At 36.5% G+C, this 20,138-nt stretch overlaps 1 protein-coding gene across 1 annotated transcript in view; it reads right to left on the bottom strand.

The window, feature by feature from the left end:
* Positions 1-20,138, bottom strand: part of LOC136840854 (trichohyalin-like) — a 505,698-nt gene that overhangs the window by 64,545 nt on the left and 421,015 nt on the right. Inside the window, 4 exon segments of the mRNA XM_067107799.1 lie at positions 2,380-2,745; positions 7,336-7,472; positions 10,511-10,607; positions 14,522-14,638. Of these exon segments, the coding sequence (XP_066963900.1) occupies positions 2,380-2,745; positions 7,336-7,472; positions 10,511-10,607; positions 14,522-14,638 (717 nt within the window).

The following is a 20,138-nucleotide window of genomic DNA, read 5'->3' on the forward strand; positions in this document are numbered from 1 at the left end:
ACAAAGTTTTATTGACACTTGAGTAATTTTCATGTCTACCTTCCATGTAATCTTCCATCTTTCAAAAAACGGGTAGGCCTCACTCATTATTTGAATAGTTTTTTACAGTCAGGCCCGTGGGCTCCAAGAACCCACCAGATTGCCGGTCCCACTGGCCTCCACCTCATGATAACAAAATGACTGAAATGAACATGCCAAAAGTTGAGCGTCCTGAAAGAAAGCTTTTTATAGCCAGATCGGTAAATATAAATGTCCTGTTTATACAAACAAAACATTATGCAAATGTCACATGGTAAATCTCATCAACACAGGCGACTGATATAACAAATGCAAGTATGTTTTCTTCCATGAAAGTAGCAGGTGTCCAAAGGTAGGCTACAAATAATATCAACCATAATCATCGCCGTCTTTGCTTCGGAAATAAAAGCAGTCCTCTGCACGAAGCTCGTTTCATATGATTAGTTCGTAGCAATTCTGCAACATTAGCAAAGCCTGCGAGTCTTACATCTTCATAATCTCTCATGGGAAAGAAAGAGTGGCTGGAATAGTGGCTCTGATGTAATGTGCATATATTTATATCCATATTTATGCACACACATATATACTATATATATATATACATATACTGTATATATTAGATATATATATATATATATATATATATATATATATATATATATATATATATATATATGTATATATATACATATATATATATATATATGTATATATATATTTTATATATATATACACATATATATATATATGCGTGCATAAAATATTTATATCTATATACACACTGGCGTGCATGAAATTTTGTTTATGTAGCAATCCGTAATCGAACAATATTCAAATGTGGAACAATTCCGATTCTAACACAATATAAATACAAGTCTTGTGTTCCGTTCCCTACAGAAACTTCTGTGATTACCCTGAACAGAAAAGACCTGATCTCTCTCATTCGATCTTTCTCTCCACATAATAAACAACAACATTTAACCGACTCGTTAGTAAACCTACTATAATATACATACCTGGAAAGAGCAAGATTCAATTGCTCTTCCTACAAGACTGGAAAGCTTCAAGATGTATATTTACACCATGATAGTTTAACAGATAGCTTAGAGTAGTAGCACTAAGATCCAAAAATTTAAGTTGACCTACAAAAATACTATTAAACACGTCCACAGTACATACAATGGATAACAAAGATACCTTGAGCTAAAAGGGAAGAAGAGACGGAAAGAGAACTAAATAAACTAACATATCATGGTGATGTTGAATCCATTAAACATATCAAAATGGTAATTGAAGATGGTGTTAAGATGAGGTATAATGGTAAGTGGGTAATGGTAAAAGCAGGTACAAGGCCTCTGAGAGCAGATGAGGAGACACAGCTGAGAAAGAAAGCTAGTTATATTATTTATATATACAACTCCAGGCTAAAAAACGAAGGATATGGAGATTACTGGCATTCTGTTTTGGCTTCTTTTTTTTTCTCTCTTTTTAGTTGCAGGTTTTTAGGGTGCACAATTCGACGAGAAAAAGAGAAAAAAAGACAGATCCAGAAATAAAAGAGAGGGCGGAAAGTCTACGGAATGAGAACTCAACATAAGGACAGCCTCACCTCGTTAATCCAAAGCGTGGATTCTAGGAAAGTGTCATCTACAGGATTTAAAGTAATCCGTCTTACAGCCTGGATACACGAGGTTCGCTTAAACACTTCGAGATCAAATCAAAACTTAATGTGCATCTTAAACCATGCAAGCAAAAAAAGAAAAAAAATTGTAAAATAAGGAAATGAAAAGAGAATGGAAGATAGATAAGCCCTCATCTGAACTTACCTCCAGATAATTTAAGTAACCAGGTTAAAATATACGCAAGCTGCTGGGCACCTTGCTATCATCTAGTATAGCAATATATTGATTCTATAACAAAATTGCAGAAGGAAATTTATCATCGCATTATATAAAACTGGCATTTTTTTCGGTAATGTTCTGCCGATTTCTAAAGCAGACTGAAAAGCATAATTTTTTTTAATAATTGAAATTTTATGGTTCCTTGCAACTTTGCATGTTTTTGTTAGGAAACAATTGCCACCGATGGGCGAACGATGACCACATGTAAGGTTGACACAACCATATAACTGTTTGTCTTTTCGTTTATGCATATGTTAGGCTTTTTATCTTCTTTCTTTGCTCAGGAATCTAGGATGACCAAGAAATTCAGCAACTGGGCATTTTCTCGAATGCATTTGGGTATCTATAACAACCCCATCAAGATTGAATGAACGATTTTTCTCTTTTTTCTCTAGACTGAATGTCTGGTGTATGGCAACTGTTCGTGTGGCATCATTGCCGGAAGGTGACCCAAACTTACTTGGGCTTTGGCCTTCCGCTCCCGTTCCTGTAGCACCTGGAGGAGGCGTGAGTCATCGGTGGGTGGTGGCGTAGCCAGGGAGGCCCGGGAGCCCCACCGAGAGCCCGATAAGCTGCCCCCAATGAGGCCCCCTCCAACTAAGCCTTCCCTGGCAGCTTCCCTTGCCGCCTCCCTGGCCATGGTCACCTCCCCCTCCAGGAGCCCAACCTCCCGCTCCAGCGAAAGAATACGTGCGTCCTTGGTCTCCAACAGCGCCGACAGCGTCGCCGAGGTACCGGCGTCAGCAGCAGGGCCATTCAGCCCCCAGGCCCCCCCGAAGCTATGTTCGTGCTCACGCCTCAGCCGCTCCGCCGCCTCCAGAGCTTCCTGCAGCCACACCCACACCCATCAACCAACGAGCAACACTACTACTGCTGCTGCTGCTCCAGCACACTCCCGTCAACCGCAGGCAACACTCTACTAGTGCCACTGTGTGGCGGTACTACTCATCTTTTCTCTGCTTAACACAGCAAGGTATGACTGCTCTTTCAGTGAATCGTGATCCAGGTACGAAAAAGCACTCAGTATTTGAGCTACTCTCTCAAGCTTTGATCTTCGAGGAAATAACAAAATATTGGACTTTTCAGATACCTGTGCCTCAGGAAAACTGACAGGGCAGACATCGAAAGAGAGATACTCCCTAGAAAAGCAATCCAGTGCTTTGGTAGGATGAGGAATCCCCACAAAGAGGCAGTCATACCTTACATTATACTTAACAAAACAACTTAGGTTTACATGAAACGTACTACAGAAAGAGTGGCCCCACCAACAGCACACCTGCACCCCGGACACAACACTACAAGTTTAACTGCTTTGATCCCATGGTCAAAACATGGCTGTCTGGATCTTTACATATATATATATATATATGTATATATATACATATATATACATATACATATATATTTATATAGATATATATATATATATTACAAATTAACAAATATTCAACAGCAGATCCGGCCAATATGAAAGTTTAATCAAAGCACTTATCAGAGTAAGACTTTTTTTAAGTATTTTATGATAAAAAAATCTATTCAGTCTATCATTAAAATTCAGGTTTTTTTTTATGTTTCAGACAATGGCCAAATATTCATTACTGCTGCTTATCCTGTTCAAGACAATAACTCGCACGCTATCTCCTCATAATTGTGTTCTTTCATCCATGCAAAATATGATAGGAATGTTGCCAAAGGTTTATGATCACAAGAGTAAATGGCTATAAATGAATGTGCCACGAGATGGCCTTAGACATTCACACTCATCTACTTAAAACTTATTCATAAGCTGAAATATAAGCTTATACAAAAAAAAACCATTCTATTGCACTGAATCAAAAGAATTGGAAAAATAAGCTCTACAGTCATCTTGATACTGCAACATCTAATAAACCTTATATGCAACATTCAATTTGCGAATGAGCAATAATGTGTGCAGTATAATGGGGTTACATTCGTCCAGCAAGTTACCAAGCATACAGATAGTGAAACAATCACTCTACCACTTTCAACATCTAATCACAGTACATTATATTCAGATGTCGACAGGGCACCTCTTCATTCACACCAGGCCTAACACCACATTCTTAGTATGAAAAGTATCGAAACCCAGCTGCGCACATTTTTCAGCCACTTACACCAAACAGAACATGTGTTATCCAAGCCATATGGACTAGCAGACAGCTTTTCTTTTTCGAGGGTGAAAGAACATTACAGTACTTCTCCCTTACTGGGACCAAATCTTAATACTACTGCATTTAGTTGCTAATAAAAATTCTCAAGACTGCTGCTCTTAACACATTGGGTGCAAAATGTAACCTTGACAGCAAAGTATTTCAGAATTATTGCCATTCCAGTGACTAGCGGAAAGACATTACATTCTGTAATTCTGTACTTTTCCAAGGTTACTACTCCTTCGGCCACACATGGTTCTAATCTACTGCCTCTGACACACATGAATACACAGCTAAAATGTCAGGCACACAAATGTACAGGCAGGTGATTCAATTAACACAAGACACATGGCTCCTAGGTTAATTGTTAAAGGGTCACAAGACTATTATTGCCTGGGCATACAGGGTCACAAGACTGTTGCCACAGCCACAAGGGGAATTCAAAACTGCAACTTTCACTACACAGGATCCTAAGATGGCTTCATCGACTCCATAGTGTCACGAGCTGCAAACAGGGACTTTGTAATTCAAGGGAAATGACTCTCCTCCAATACAGCTTTGCCAATAAAGTGAGCAACTTTTCAATCTGGATTTAGGTTTATCTCTTTCTGAGCAGATTCGCTCCTATGAAGCCAAGCCATATATAGCTGTCATAATGACAAAAGGGTAATGAAATGAGATGCTTGACATTGCACACACACAAACACACACACACACTGCCGTTTATTAAAAGCTCAACACATCAAACTCTATAGTTATTATAAGATAGACGGAACATGCAGGCAGAGAACAATGACAAGCATTAGATCTTTCCGTTGAATGTGTCTCATATGACAGAACTTTTTGGAACAACACGTTTATCGTCATCATATAGTACTAGACTGGACATCGCGATTAAATGACTGTGCAAGTGCTAATGACGCAATTAAGAAAACGACAGTAGATGGACGGGAAGGTTACAAGAAAACACTGGATAAAACTGAGCGCAGAAGAGAGGAACATGATCACTTGTTTGCATGAAAGTCTGACCAACGTCACGTCTAAAGCCATGTCATTCATTGGAGGAAAGGGGTTGCCTAATCAGAATAAAAGAGAGATAATAAGCAGAGAATCTTATAAGTGGCAAAGGTTTATGTTATCGAAAGACGTGCAACCCTTCTACATATTGAAGAAGAATTGATAAGCAGAAACTGTTTTTGAAAAAATACTGCAACACATTACAATACTAAAAGGAAAAATATGAAACCAGCAGAGATCAGATTTCAATAACAGACTACTTAGTAAAGTTGAGACAAGTAGGTGCTGCTACTAAAGGGGGCAACTATAGCCATAAAATGTTCAGCTGAAATGGACATGACAATAAATCAGTTTTATCAGTAATTCTCTAATTTCAAGAGTTATCGATATAAGGAGGGGTTAGTCTAAAGAACTACGGTGATCTTAAACTTTAATAATCGGGAATCATGTTAGGTATTGGCCTAAGAGGAGAGAAAGATTGGTTACTCTGGTTTTCTCAAATCATTTGACTGGGTGAATTTACTTCGTCCCTTTCTATTTGTTGCTTGCTTTCACTTTCATCCCTGAGCATCCAAACTAATGAAATGCTTCTTCTCTATTCTTGTAGTGACGAGCCAAATCCTTCTCTCGTTTTGGAGGTCTAGCGGTGGGTGGGTGTGGGTGTGGCAGCATCATAAAAGTCTACCTGTACCCGAGTACAATCAGGCTCCCTGGCAAGATCTACTAGAAGCAGCCTAAGTCCTATTGGAACAGGGGGTCTTTTCTCTTGTGCTCTGGGAGTAACCCTACAATTCGCCATATGAAGGCAGTCTCATGATCTTAAGGTGATGGTCAAGAATATTTAAACTACGACAAAGCATCAGTGTGTCACTGACGAGGGTAATAATTGAAAATGTTGCAAAACCCCAGGGCTGCAACGGGTCCTTTGGATGTCAATCTTTGCACTTGCATGAGGGTTCTTCCCAGACAAAGAATTTTCTTGAGATAAATAAATGGAGTTTCTTCTATGCTCTACAGTATCTACAAAGAATAAATCAAGAGCAATAATAGATCAGACACTTGAACACTACAGAGAATTACATCTACAGCAACTAAATCTTGCATTTCTATATCTCTTAGCAAGGAAGTAAATGGATCTGACCAGGCATGATGTTATACTCGGGTACAGTCTACTTTATCCCGGGCACGAGTCTACCTCTAACCCGGGCACTTGGCATCCCTCACCACGGACACTTTCAGGGCATCGCTGCCCAAAAGTCTGTCTGTCAGTCGAGTCGAGTCACAGACACGTGAAGGAAAAAATCTCACAAATCATCAGATTTCTGACTTAAATTACCATTAATTTCACTGTACACTGAAGATATTTAGAATATGAGCGATATAATTTAGAAAAAAGAATTCTTATCTAAAATCAAAATTGTATAACAGTACATAGTATCTAACACAGCATAATCTTCAGCACTGGAATGATCACATTCTAATTTCTTCATGAAGTCAAGCCCACGGCCTCCTGCATCTAATATCATAATAATAATAATAATAATAATAATAGTAATAATAATAATAATAATAATAAAGAACGTGTTGTGTGTTCGTGTGTTATCGCGTTGTTCTGTGGGTGGGCGAGGTGTGGTGCGCTGGGGTGGGGGGGTTACCAGGTTGGCGGGAGCGGGGGGGACTCGCGACCCGGGGTGCCTGCTGCTGACGATCGGACATGAGGTGGTGAGGTCGGGTAGTCTAGTATTCTTCAAGATGATGGTGATCATCATCATCATCACCATCAGCGATATCATCACGTCATCATTGTTCAAGTCATTGCTAATAAACAAAGGCATACCCTAAGTCAAATAACTTGCCTAAGATTTCTAGTTTTTGGGGGGGATTCTGGGAAACCCTGAATAATCTGCTGTCACCAGGGATGAATCTGAGGGTTAGTTGAGTCAGATATACAAGGAGCTACTAGTCTTTCATTGATATCTAAATAAAAACATTAAAATTTTGTATTTTCACATCAGTAGTGAATGACAGCTTTGAAATCGTGTGAAATTTGCACTGATTTCTTTTCATATAGGCATAACATTCAGATATCTAGTCTTTTGTCTATCTTCTATTTCAGATCAGATACTCTACACTTTTTCAAGTCATGCTTTCGGCACGTCAGAGCGCCAAGGTCACGTCACCACCCGACCCACCACCTCAAGGGGCCTGACACAGCTGTCAAAACTCACCTGACGCAGTTTTTTGTTATCTTCCTCCCGTTGGCGTAAGGTGTCCTTCACGCGGTCCAGTTCATTCTGAGTCTCGACCAGGCGCGCTCGCGTTTGTTCCAACTCTACTGAGCCTTCCTCATCTATATTTTTATCACCTATAACAACATGCAATAGCGCCATCAATTGTTGTGACAGAGGCGAGGCGCTGACAACAACGTCACTTTCGACATTCACCACGGCCACACGCGCTACTACTGGTGGGGGAGGGGGGGACAGGGGGGCCAAAAAGGCTTCACCCTCTCTTGTTTGTAAAAACGAGGAAACAGTGACAATAAGGCAAGAAATTCCAACAACAATGGAATTCTCATTCTTCCTTCAAATTCTACTGTTAGAATACTTTTTACTGTTGTATACAAATTAAAAACAGTTAAAACACTTACTCTAGGCCTAGCTTAGGCCTATCTGGGCATAAACCCTGAAGAGTAACAGTAAAACCCCTGAAAGTCATTTATTGTGGGGGTCTGAGGGTGTTACCTTCGGCCCATTTCCCTTGCCCTCCCCTACACTACAGTCTGGCTCCAACAATTCTTCTTGTCTTTATCTACAGTATTTTTTATTTTTATTATCTACAAAGCACCATAATTCAACTGAAGGGGAGAGAAAGTCTGAGTGAAATTTTGTTAGTCTACAACCCAATGGAGTTCTGGCACTGAAGAAGCCAGAAGAATTGTAAGAGGCAAACATACAGCAGGCTGATGGAGGGACACAGCTGGGAAAATGTGGCAGCCTTAACGGTGGTTCAGAGGATGTGAATATAACAATAAGAATAACGGTAATGAACAGTTTCATAACAGAACTAATCACAGACAGGATATTGTAACTGTGGCACCATAAGCATGAAAGAGCAACTGTGTGTAGTGGAAGCTTAAGATCTAAAATTGGTCTAATCAATCGTCATCATCACCCCAACCCGGTCCCATCAAGGCGTGAGAGTAAACGCTTACATTGGTTTACCATGACGAGCTACTGACGGAAAGATGCCTCAACCCAGCACATTGCGCGAAGGTCTGCCACTTTCTCTATCAGTCAGTAACTCCTTGATCGATTGGTCAATTTTAGAGCCTGTGAGTGCACTGTACATTTGAATGACTCTATGTAACATACTCTTTGCACCACTACGTCTGAGCATTCGACGGCTTGGGCATTATATCTGCATGTGTGTTCTACTACATCCCCCGAACACCGTGGCGGCCATACTGTATCGGACATAATAATGATGATAATGATGATAATAAAAGTAACATACAATAAATGAATACAAGACCAGTGAAGCTGCACCTGTTTCTGAAATACTGCCTGCATCTGGTTCATCATGGCTCGCTCCTCCTCCTTGCCTGAAACACAGTCAGGGATTGGTCACCGAATCTCAACAGCAGATGAGGTCATAGGTCCGTAGCCAATTGAGCTGACCCGCCAGCAATGACGTCATAGCTCATTGATGACGTATGTGGCAGGGGCTAACTTTTCATAAGAACTATTTAAGGCGGCCCATCAGAGAGACGGTGCGACACAATAAGCAATGACGTCAAAATTACTAGGCAAAACGGGAAGAGGAAATGTGGAGGGAATGTAGGAAGAGACATGACGCAGTAGATTCATCCGACAGTCATTCCAAGAGAGGGGATCAGAATTTGGAATAAACATATCTTGATCTTGATGCATGCATATATATATATATATATATATATATATATATATATATATATATATATATATATATATATATATATATATATATATATATATATATATATATATATATATATATATAAACATATATAAATATATAAATATATATATATATATATATATATATATATATATATATATATATATATATATATATATATATATATATATATATATATATGCAGACATACACATATCATCTATTTCAGCAATCATAATAATGATAATAATACTAATACAATAATCAAATCATAATAATAATAATAATAATGACTGACACTAACTATCATCCTGATCATTCATGAATAAGTCAAATTCAAGAAAAGCATTAGTAGTCTGCTGCAGACATTAATATCTCTTATCTCTCATGATATCAGAGGGGATTGTGGTCTGGACGCTCGTCAAAGGAACTTAAGCTGAAAGTAACCTGGGGAAAATGATTTAATCTGACAGACACAGATATCAATAATCATGGAATCAAAAGGACAATGCACAATGGCTATAAACGGAAGAGAGATCTGGACCTACCTGCGTCTCGTCATCACTCTTTTTATCTTTTTGAATTCGACAGGAGAACACAAAGCTTAGACAAGAACACTGATATATATGTATATATAAAGAAGCAGTTCGTAAGTAAAGTATACAACGAAAGCCTCGAGAAACTTTGGACTTTGTTTAAAGCTGCAAAGAACCTGTATCATGAAAACGTACTTTCGTCCCTTACAAATATTCGGTGGTTCGTGAAGCAATGGCTATCAGTAACTGGATACATTCTATTCCACTGCAATTGATTAATGATATTACTTCCCTTTTATTTCTAGTAACTGATTTCTTAAACATTTCATATGAATCACTGGATAATTAATTTTCAAATTAATAATGAAAGATATCTGCATTGCTTTCAAGAAGCTCTAGATACTCCTATACGAAGTTTTACATCCTACTAGAACAGAATTATGTTTCTACGAACATATCAAAAATCGAAGGATATTAAGTAAGCTAAGAGCCCATCTCGATGGAAACACACTTAAACACACAAAAAAAAAAAATCCTGGAAAAGAAAGGAACAGTGCAAAGCAGAATTTTTGTAAACTGGGAATCAAAGAGAGTCAGGTAAGACAGACCATTTATAAACACACAAAGATCTTCAATCAATTCAATAGGTATTTGCAGCCAAACAACATATATATATATTTTATGAATGTACTTCATTAAAAAAGAGAACAAACTTACATTACGTTATGATGACAATAATACTTTGAAAAAGAAATTAATGAAAAAATAAAAGAAATTGATATCTACATAAACAATAACCCGACGTGCCACACAGAAATAAAAAAAAAAAACAGGAGTCAGGATTCGGGAGAGGAGAGAGAGAGAGATAGTGAGAGAGAGAGGAAATAAAAAAAATGACACCTGACGGAGGAACGGAGGGGCGACTTACCTATGCCTTTCTGCTGCAGCATCTCCAAGAGCTTCTTGATGCTTTCGTCTCTGGCGGCTAACGTCTGCTTCTGCGTCTCTATCCTGAGCTCCAGTTCCTGGAACACGGAAATAAGCCTCATTTGCAATTTATTTTCCAGGAGGGCACAAAGAAAAGTATGGTGTTTAAAGTATAATGCGTGCTTTTTGAACACGTTGTCATTGAAAAAAAGAAATAACAAATAAGGTTAAAATCATTAATATCAACAGATGTTGAGCTGACATAGCTGATGCTGCCCTTGCAAGGAACTATGCAACCTAATGCAACAGAGTCAGACTTTCATGTCGAAATTAAAAACAAAAATAATTCGAGCTTTACAAACGAAAAAAAAAGACAATGCATACATCAAGAATAAAAACAATGAATATAATATATATATATATATATATATATATATATATATATATATATATATATATATATATATGTATATATATATATTTATATATATTTGCAAAAATTAAAACTGTAATTTTCAGAAAGGTCGACCTGCGTATGACTAAACATTTGCAAAATAATAAAACACCTTGATTATGAATTTAAGTACAGTTTACTTATATACTAAGTACGTTAAATTCTTCTAAAAACAAAATACCACTTGTTACTATTTCTAACCTACACTACGTTGCTAATTATTCTCTAAGAGCTGCTTCTAAAGGTCTGCATAGAGGCATGGTAAACAATGAAGTGTTGTATTTACACATAATGGAGCATGAATATGTATATGAATACACGCATTTCTACTGGCATAATCCGTTCCTGTCCGGAGTAGTGTCCTCACTTTTTTGGATAATTCTCCCATTGTCTTCCTTCTCCTGAATAAAAAGATGTTCTCGTAAAAACAACGCGGCTTAAAATGACCTCCTTTTTTATATTCCTTTTCCTCTGCCCTAAGGTATCCTAGTGTCCTATCCTGGTTATCTCTTTTTCAACTGGAATAGTTTTCGTTCCTTTGAGGCTTACAGTCAGTTAAGATTACGCTGGTCCTATGCCGGGACGGGTCGTTTCCCCAAAGAGGCCCGCAAGTGAGGTAAGGTGTGAGATGGAGTACGAACAGCTCCCTAATTAAGAGAGCCTTGGTTCCACTGAGCTGAAAGAGAGTTCAACTCTACCCCTGCACCCAGAAACACATACAAGAACCTATATTTGACTTTATACTTGACAATGAACTTACCCTGACCAAATCACCTCAGGTTAGGGTCGAATTGTGGCCGACTTGATACAGAAACAACATGCCAAATTAAGACTAAGAACCATACACGTAAATACAATTATCACGAAGAAATACGAAAATATATGACCTGGATACTGACAAAATCAACTAGGGTCAAGGTCAGAATGTGTCAGCCTTGTTGCTGGAACTATACACCAAATTTAAGTACGATAATACCAATGCAAGTAAAATTATCAGACTGAGATGGAAAAATTAGTGCGACTTTCAACTTGACCGAATGATACTAGGTCAAGGTTAAAATGTGCTTGACTTGATGCTCAAACACCACAACAATGGAAATATTTCCTGGGAAAAATACAAAAAAAACCTATGTATACATGAAATTGGCCAAATGACCTTGGGCAATAGTCAAAATTTGCCTGGCTTGATACCGAAAACTCGTATCTACACCTAACATACCATAAATGCAAAAGAGTTGTCAGGATAAAGAAAAGCAAAAAGTTTTGTGAACTTTGCTTTACTTTCTACTTTAACTTGACCATATGATACAGGGCCAAAATTAAAACGTGTCTGGCCACATGCTGAAACAGCATACAGAATTTGCACACTCAACTATGAATGCAAGCAAATCTATCAAGACGAAAATTATGACCTTCACCAAGGGTAGTGACCTGTGATCAAAGTCAAAACGTATCAGTTTTGGTGCTGTGAATACAAACTACGTTATCAGGACATTTCACAAAATCCTGTACCCATGACCCTGATCAGAGGACCTTGAATCAATGTTAAAATGTCCCATTTAATGCCGAAACATCATACAAAATACAATAACAACGAAACATCATATAAAAATCATAAAAAATCATACAAAATACAATAACAACGCTGAGCAAAATATACCAACTTTTGGACACGAATGAAAGGACAACAAATGGACAGACAGGGTGGTTCTTATGAGGTACCGTCAAAATTTGCCAGGTTATCTCACTATTTAATTAATTAAATCCGAATTAATTAAATAGGCAACAGATTTTCTTCTTTATAATCACTCCTTTTAGGGATTCAGAAAATGACTAAAATCCTTGAAAGCGGTTGCCAAAAAACTTGAAAGATTTGTCAGGCTGCTTCCAGAAAACATACGCACCACCAAATGAGATTTCCAGTATCAGGGCTGCTGTCATTAGTCTCATTCAGCCCATTCAAGATACTTCGCATATAACAAACAAGGAAAACCTGTACGTTCTATCATCCTCAACTGTTCAGTGCATCTAATGATGGGTATCGTATGCTTTCATTGACAGAACAGGCCTTTAATCTATTAAATACACCAGTTTAATGAATGCCTGAATCGGTCCATAAATCGATGACCTATGAATCAGTTTCAGAAACAATTTAAGCACTGTCACTACTATTATTTGTAGTCGTCACAGTAACTGCTACTTTAATATTATCAAACAACTAACAGCGCGAAGTCTTATATACAACTGTGACCTTCAGGTACTACCATAATAATTCTCTAAATCATTTCTACATCAAAGTTACTACGAAAATATTGGCAAATCTTGTAGGTGTCCTTGACTCTATAGCTATCAATCGCTAATGAACTACCATGCTAGACCCAGTAATTGCTACCGTACTTTATGGATTTTTCTTATTAATTACACAAACCGGTTCTGCACTACTGTATGTTATCTGGTTTTACAGTAACTAATCAATGGAAAACCTTGGCATTTTTGTCATTCATACCCTTTAGAATAATGTGAAAACCATACCCCAGATACACACGATATGCTATTTATTATAATCTGCCATGAATAATATACAGCTTCTAGAATAGGAATGATTACTGCAAGCACTGTGCCTTCATGTCTGTCTACTTCTCTATCCCTGTACTGATACACACACGCATTTCCTATTACACTACATACAGGTTTCAACAATATATTTATCTAATGAAATATAATGAAAACGTCCATGTGTGTACAGGTCTCAAGCACTATGAGTTTAAATGATACATTTTCCATTACTCTGCTTATCTTTTGTGTATAATTGTGTCGGTGTATGAATGCATATACACACAGATAAAAGAAATAAAAAATAATAAATATAAGTGGAAAACATTATAATTTGAAATTGATGACACACCTCAAAGGACAAAGAATATTAAAAATGCTCCTATTTTTGCAACTATCTGAGCTTTTCTCCAAGAAGCATCATGAAATTTAAGTTACTCTGATCTATTTATAGGGACACTGTAATAACTCTACTGCTATTGTATATAACACAAAATGTACGTGTCCTCAGTGTATAAGGACAGGTAACTCATAGAAATATCAATCTATTATAATGACAACGACAACAATAATAATAATAATAATAATAATAATAATAATAATAATAATAATAATAATAATAATAATAATAATAATAATAATACAGTTAACTAGCAATTAACTAAAGCTGGGAAGAGCAGACTTGTCATGTAATTGCACTGAATAGCAACTGTACACAAAACTGTCCTTCAGCGAAGCTGTACCTGAAGCACTGAGGTTGTTTTGGGTTGTGTTTAGACGCAGGCCACCTAATGTGAAGACTGCTCGAGGGGTTTATACATGGCCTTAGGGGGCCTTCCAATGGCTTATCTGGCTAATGTTTACAATATAAACAACTACTGTACTTCTAATTCTAATGTTCCCCCTCCACAGGCCTAGGCCTAGCCCAGCCGGGAAGGAGTGGGAGGCGGAACAAAAGGGTTTCCTCTCTGTTTTTACCATTGTCATTAGATATAATGGATTTACCTTAATGGTCTCTCTGAGTATGGCGATCTCTCGGTTTAGTCTCTCGTTTTCAGTGAGGAGAGACTCTTGCGTCCCTTGTTGGCCCTGGACCTCTCTAACACACCGTCGTTCCGTTTGCTAAAATAACCCGTGACCACCATGTCAGACTACCTCCCATTTTAGCCAATTTTGGTGCTGCCTTAACTTACATCAGATTCTCTCTACTTAATTTAGTGTTGAATCTAAGCTCAGCGCGGCAGCAAAGATTTAGACTTGTGACACGCAAAATTTGGTGCACAGCTGAAGGCGTCTGCGCTAAATCTTTGCCTGAAGTGCTGGCTTGCAATTCATTACCCTGTTCCTTATATTAATGATCTTATACTGAAAAATCTGATCTTCAATTTTGATTCTAAATATGAAGTACAGTTAAAATTTTAACAAATTCCATAGGAGGTAGTTGTGAGTGTACTATGCAGCGTTCATAACATGCTACATATACTGTAAGTGTTCAGGTAAATACTGTAAAAATGTGGACACAGTTGAACCATAACCTTGACAACTTATCCTAATCAGTAAAATTGAGCTTAAATGTCTATCTTAAAATACACATAACATCAACCTTACAATGACTGTAACTACCAGGCAATTGTTTGATTAAGGAAGCCTTTATAAATCAATAAAGAACATAATTTTCACATTATGTTATACAGTAATACACCTTTCAGCAAAACAAGAAATATTAATGGAGGTGATGGCAGAAGTGTTATATCATAGAGAAGACTTATGAAGTGCATGTTTGATAGGAGCTTTAGTGATAAGTAGGCGGGGCTAAATTAGAGATGAAATATTGACGAAGATAAATTATCTAAAAAAAAAATTAAAGATAAACGAGAAGAGCAAAAAAAAAAAATTCTAAATAAAATTATGTAAAAACAAGACAAAAAATCTTCCTCCAGAATAATTCAAATAATTATTCAAGTGAAAATCCAATGTTTTACTACCCTAATACTATTCTTATTGCATTTTAATATTTTTTATCCATTTTTATATTTACTAATTTAAATATTCTTTTTTAATAAGTGGTATCTTTTCTTTCTGTATTTCCCTTTACTTCCACTGGCTTCTTCCTGATGAAAACCATATTCTTTGGAAGCTAGAATTTCAAGCCAATGGCCCCTGTGGGCTTGTTCCATATGAATAGGTTTCATCTACTGACTAATAATAATAATAATAATAATAATAATAATAATAATAATAATAATAATAATAATAATAAATTGGCAGAATACATCATTCAGTTGTATCTATACTAAGTAAATTTCTAACGTAATATAGAATATACAGGCTACGTTCACCAGTTGGATATATGCATTTTAATTGTCAAAACGCTCGATTTCTTCGCACTTTTAGGGTAAAACTTATGCATTGTTTTCTTCCTCAATTCAAGGCTTGTGGCGATGAGCGTATGGGGTAGATATCGAAAAGTTGAAAAGGTCACTGTGGCTATGACGTATTGAAATATACATCTGAATGGGAAAAGTAAGATGTATTATAATTTACATTTTCGTCTATACTGTTAGAAACCATCAGTGCTTTCAAGTTTGAAGATTTTACCCAACTTAGCCAAGTTAAATTAAGTCCAGAAACTAATTCATCCCATTTTCTCAAACTCAACTTATAAATTCTGCTCTCAATTTAAAGCCATGATAAAGTTATCATGTTGTTACTTTCTTCAAACTTCAGAACTATTTTTTCTCACAGAATCTCTCGTGTGGCAAAGAATTTCTGGATCTCTCGTGTGGCACGGAATTTCTGGATCTCTTGTGTGGCAAAGAATTTCTGGATCTATCGTGTGGCAAAGAATTTCTGGATCTCTCGTGTGGCAAGGAATTTCTGGATCTCTCGTGTGTCAACGAATTTCTGGATCTCTTATGTGGCAAAGAATTTCTGGATCTCTCGTGTGGTAAAGAATTTCTGGATCTCTCGTGTGGCAACGAATTTCTGGATCTCTTGTGTGGCAAAGAATTTCTGGCTCTATCGTGTGGCACGAATTTCTGGATCTCTTAGGTGGCAAAGAATTTCTGGATCTCTCGTGTGGCAAAGAATTTCTGGATCTCTTGTGTGGCAAAGAATTTCTGGATCTCTTGTGTGGCAAAGAATTTCTGGATCTCTCGTGTGGCAAAGAAAATGAATTAGCCAAGGACTCAAAAATCCTGAAATGGATGAGATCTTGAATATGGATTCTCTGACGAGTTCCATATCAACGCTGAGGGCAATTACAAACCTACTATGAGATTCAGGGCCTCTGTAACACGGTTTTTTGGACTTTGCTCCTTATCAAAGCATCGGACGTAGCTGAAAGTTGACATTATGTATATTTTACAACCACACACAAATTTTGTCAGCATTATCAATAACCTAAACCAGATAGTTTTAATTTTTATAGAGTAAAAATGATCTAGCTGACGCCACGGCCAATGATTACGAGCCAAGAGTAGAAAAATATTCATTACGTAAGCAAGGTAAACACCGTTTGACGAAATGTTGCCCCGCCCATCCACCAGACAGAAACTCATTCACCTTGTTCCATCGGCTCTGAAACCCATAGCAGTCAAGAATGGCTAACAGGATTTGGAATTGTCCCCGTGGTTGCAAAACTGCATTTGTCTTACGACATGCAACTTTATATAGTCAAGAGACAGCCCGTGGCCAAACTTACTATAGCCTGAATAGGTAATTATTGAGTTTCTAGCTTAAATCCAATGTTTATGGTCTGATTTGTATTTATCGTAACGTGATTATAATATCTGTAATGTCATTCAGGATTTTGAACATTTCCATTAACTATTCACTATGCCACCAAGATAGAGAGAACGAGAGAGATTGCATGTAAACAGTCTTTATATAACTGTTTTTGTTAAAATAAGATTTTTATCCAAAGTAAATACAAGCTTATATGTGCTAAAATCTCCAGCAGACCAACGGATCATCCGATATCATTTTTTTTCTTTATCTTTAGCTTCAACATCGGCAATAAAATACCCAGTTGCCATAATTTGTTAGCTTCATGAAATAACCTATCATCTAATGTTAAACTTAATTTCTGAGGAGGCCATGGCTTATTGCACAGTGAAAAAACATGCCAAGACTTTATGAATGGCGGAACGATACATAGATGTGGGTGGGGTATCTGTGCTAGCGTAGTAATACTACTGTAGCAGTAGTGCCGCAACAGTAGTAATAGCAGTAATATACATGAATTAAACGTTTAGGCCAACTGCTGGGATCCTTGAGGATCATTTAGCACTTCTTACAACTACTCGAGAAATGAGTTTTTATAGCCAGAAGTTAAATTTTCTAATCCAACACTGCCCATGATAGCCTTCATTGTTATCCTGAATTATAACGAGGCCAAGTGGGTGAAGCCTTATGAAGTCATCATTCTGACGATAATTATTGGTGAAGGTTTTAAGCCAAAATACGGCACAGGCTATTTTTTTTTCAGTAAATAGGTAGATAGCCAATAAATAAAAATTGCTTGACATTGGATATAGCAGTTATCAAATCAAGCTTGTCTACTGTTTTTGAAAATTACCAACTATTCCCTACATCTTGTCAATCTGATTGTGACCTATAAAGTAGACTGTAATTTCTTAGGAAACTTATTTTGGGAGTTAGACTAATAATCGAAGTGTTTTTGTATTTAATAACATATTTTGTTGGTTTGTTCATTATGACAATTATCAGTGGAGAGGTTTCAGAGTTCATAAAGGTGTACTGCTTTGCTTGTATTTAAATTTTTATGTCATTGTTGCCAGAGGTCTAGCCTTCGTTACTTATAGCCAATCATCCATCAAGAAAGAGGGAAGAAATGCTGTCATAAGTTACGTAACGAGTGCGTTATAGAAACTTTTTCTCTGAGTAAGTTGGCCCGTCTTCAAAAAAACTCACTTTTACATTATAAGTACCAAATTTATTCAACCTACGTAATGAAGAATACAGTCAAAATTTATGTGTAGATATAATGTGTATTCTGAATAAGCGTTATATTTATGAAATGCATAGATAAAAAGTTATTGCGAAAAAACCGTGTTACAGAGGCCCTGAATCTCATAGTAGTTAGTTTTCTATTAAAGAAAACTATTGTGCTGGCTTTGTCTGTCCACCCGCACTTTTTTCTGTCCGCCCTCAGATCTTAAAAGCTACTAAGGCTAGAGGGCTGCAAATTAGTATGTTAATCATCCACCCTCCAATCATCAAACATACCAAATAGCAGCCCTCTAGGCCCAGTAGCTTTTATTTTATTTAAGGTTAAAGTTAGCCATAATCGTGCTTCTGGCAACGATATAGGATAGGCCACCACCGGGCCGTGGTTAAAGTTTCATGGAATGCGACTCATACAGCATTATACCGAGACCACCGAGAGATAGATCTATTTTCGGTGGCCTTGATTATACGGTATAGCGGCTGTACAGACAACTCGACTGCGTTGAAGAAACTTCGGCGCATTTTTTTCTTGTTTTTCCTTTACTTTTGCCCTGAAGAAAGTGTAGATTAAACTAGTTAACCATGTGGTGTTCTATTAAACTCTGACCATACTTACTGACCACACTTTCTTTGTGATGACAATGAGAGGGTTGTGCCATTCCCCTTCTTTGAACGCGGGACCTTTTCATAACAGATAACAGCCAACTTCACTGCTGATGCAAATCTCTATTCGAAAATTTAAAAAAAAAGGCATTATGCACTCTACAAAGGGGCTTATTTCATTACGGTTCCCGTTCAGTTTACAATGTTTGACTGTCTGAATAGTATAGTTTATTACATGTAATTATGTAAATGTAAATGTATATGTATATATATATATATATATATATATGTATGTATATATATATATCATATATATATATGTATGTATGTGTGTATGTATGTATGTATATATATATCTTGAATATATATATATATATATATATTTAGCATTATTTCTACCACTTTGTATCAGTCCCTAAAGATAGCCTAGTTAGCAATAAAGACGACACCGGTCAGGACTGACATATTTTTCCATCTTTTCCTGGTGATGTTTGATATATATATATATATATATATATATATATATATATATATATATATATATATAATATATATATATATATATATATTTTTATATATAATTATATATATATATATATATATATATATATATAAATATATATATATATATATATATATATATATATATATATATATAATAATATATATAAATTTCTTTATATTTCCGTCCATGTTTGGCGCCACGCTTTTATTTTTGTAGACATGATTAGTTGTAAGAAAATCCTATGTCTCAAAAATTATTTTTACTTTTTAGTGCATTTCAATAAAAGCGTATTTTAAAATTATATATATACTGTATATATATGTATATATATATATATATATATATATATATATATATATATATATATATATATATATATATATATATATATATATATATATTGCAACAGCAAAGAGTGTGCATTGAAAGCTTTGTGACTGTCACAGTGTAGCTGTTTACCTACTAGGCGCTCTCCTATTCATTGTATCGGCCTCAGCCGGTCATTGTATTAAATACACAGTCGGTCATTGTATTAAATACAAT

Source organism: Macrobrachium rosenbergii, chromosome 8, assembly GCF_040412425.1.
Source record: "Macrobrachium rosenbergii isolate ZJJX-2024 chromosome 8, ASM4041242v1, whole genome shotgun sequence".
In the NCBI taxonomy this organism is placed as follows: Eukaryota; Metazoa; Arthropoda; class Malacostraca; order Decapoda; family Palaemonidae; genus Macrobrachium; species Macrobrachium rosenbergii.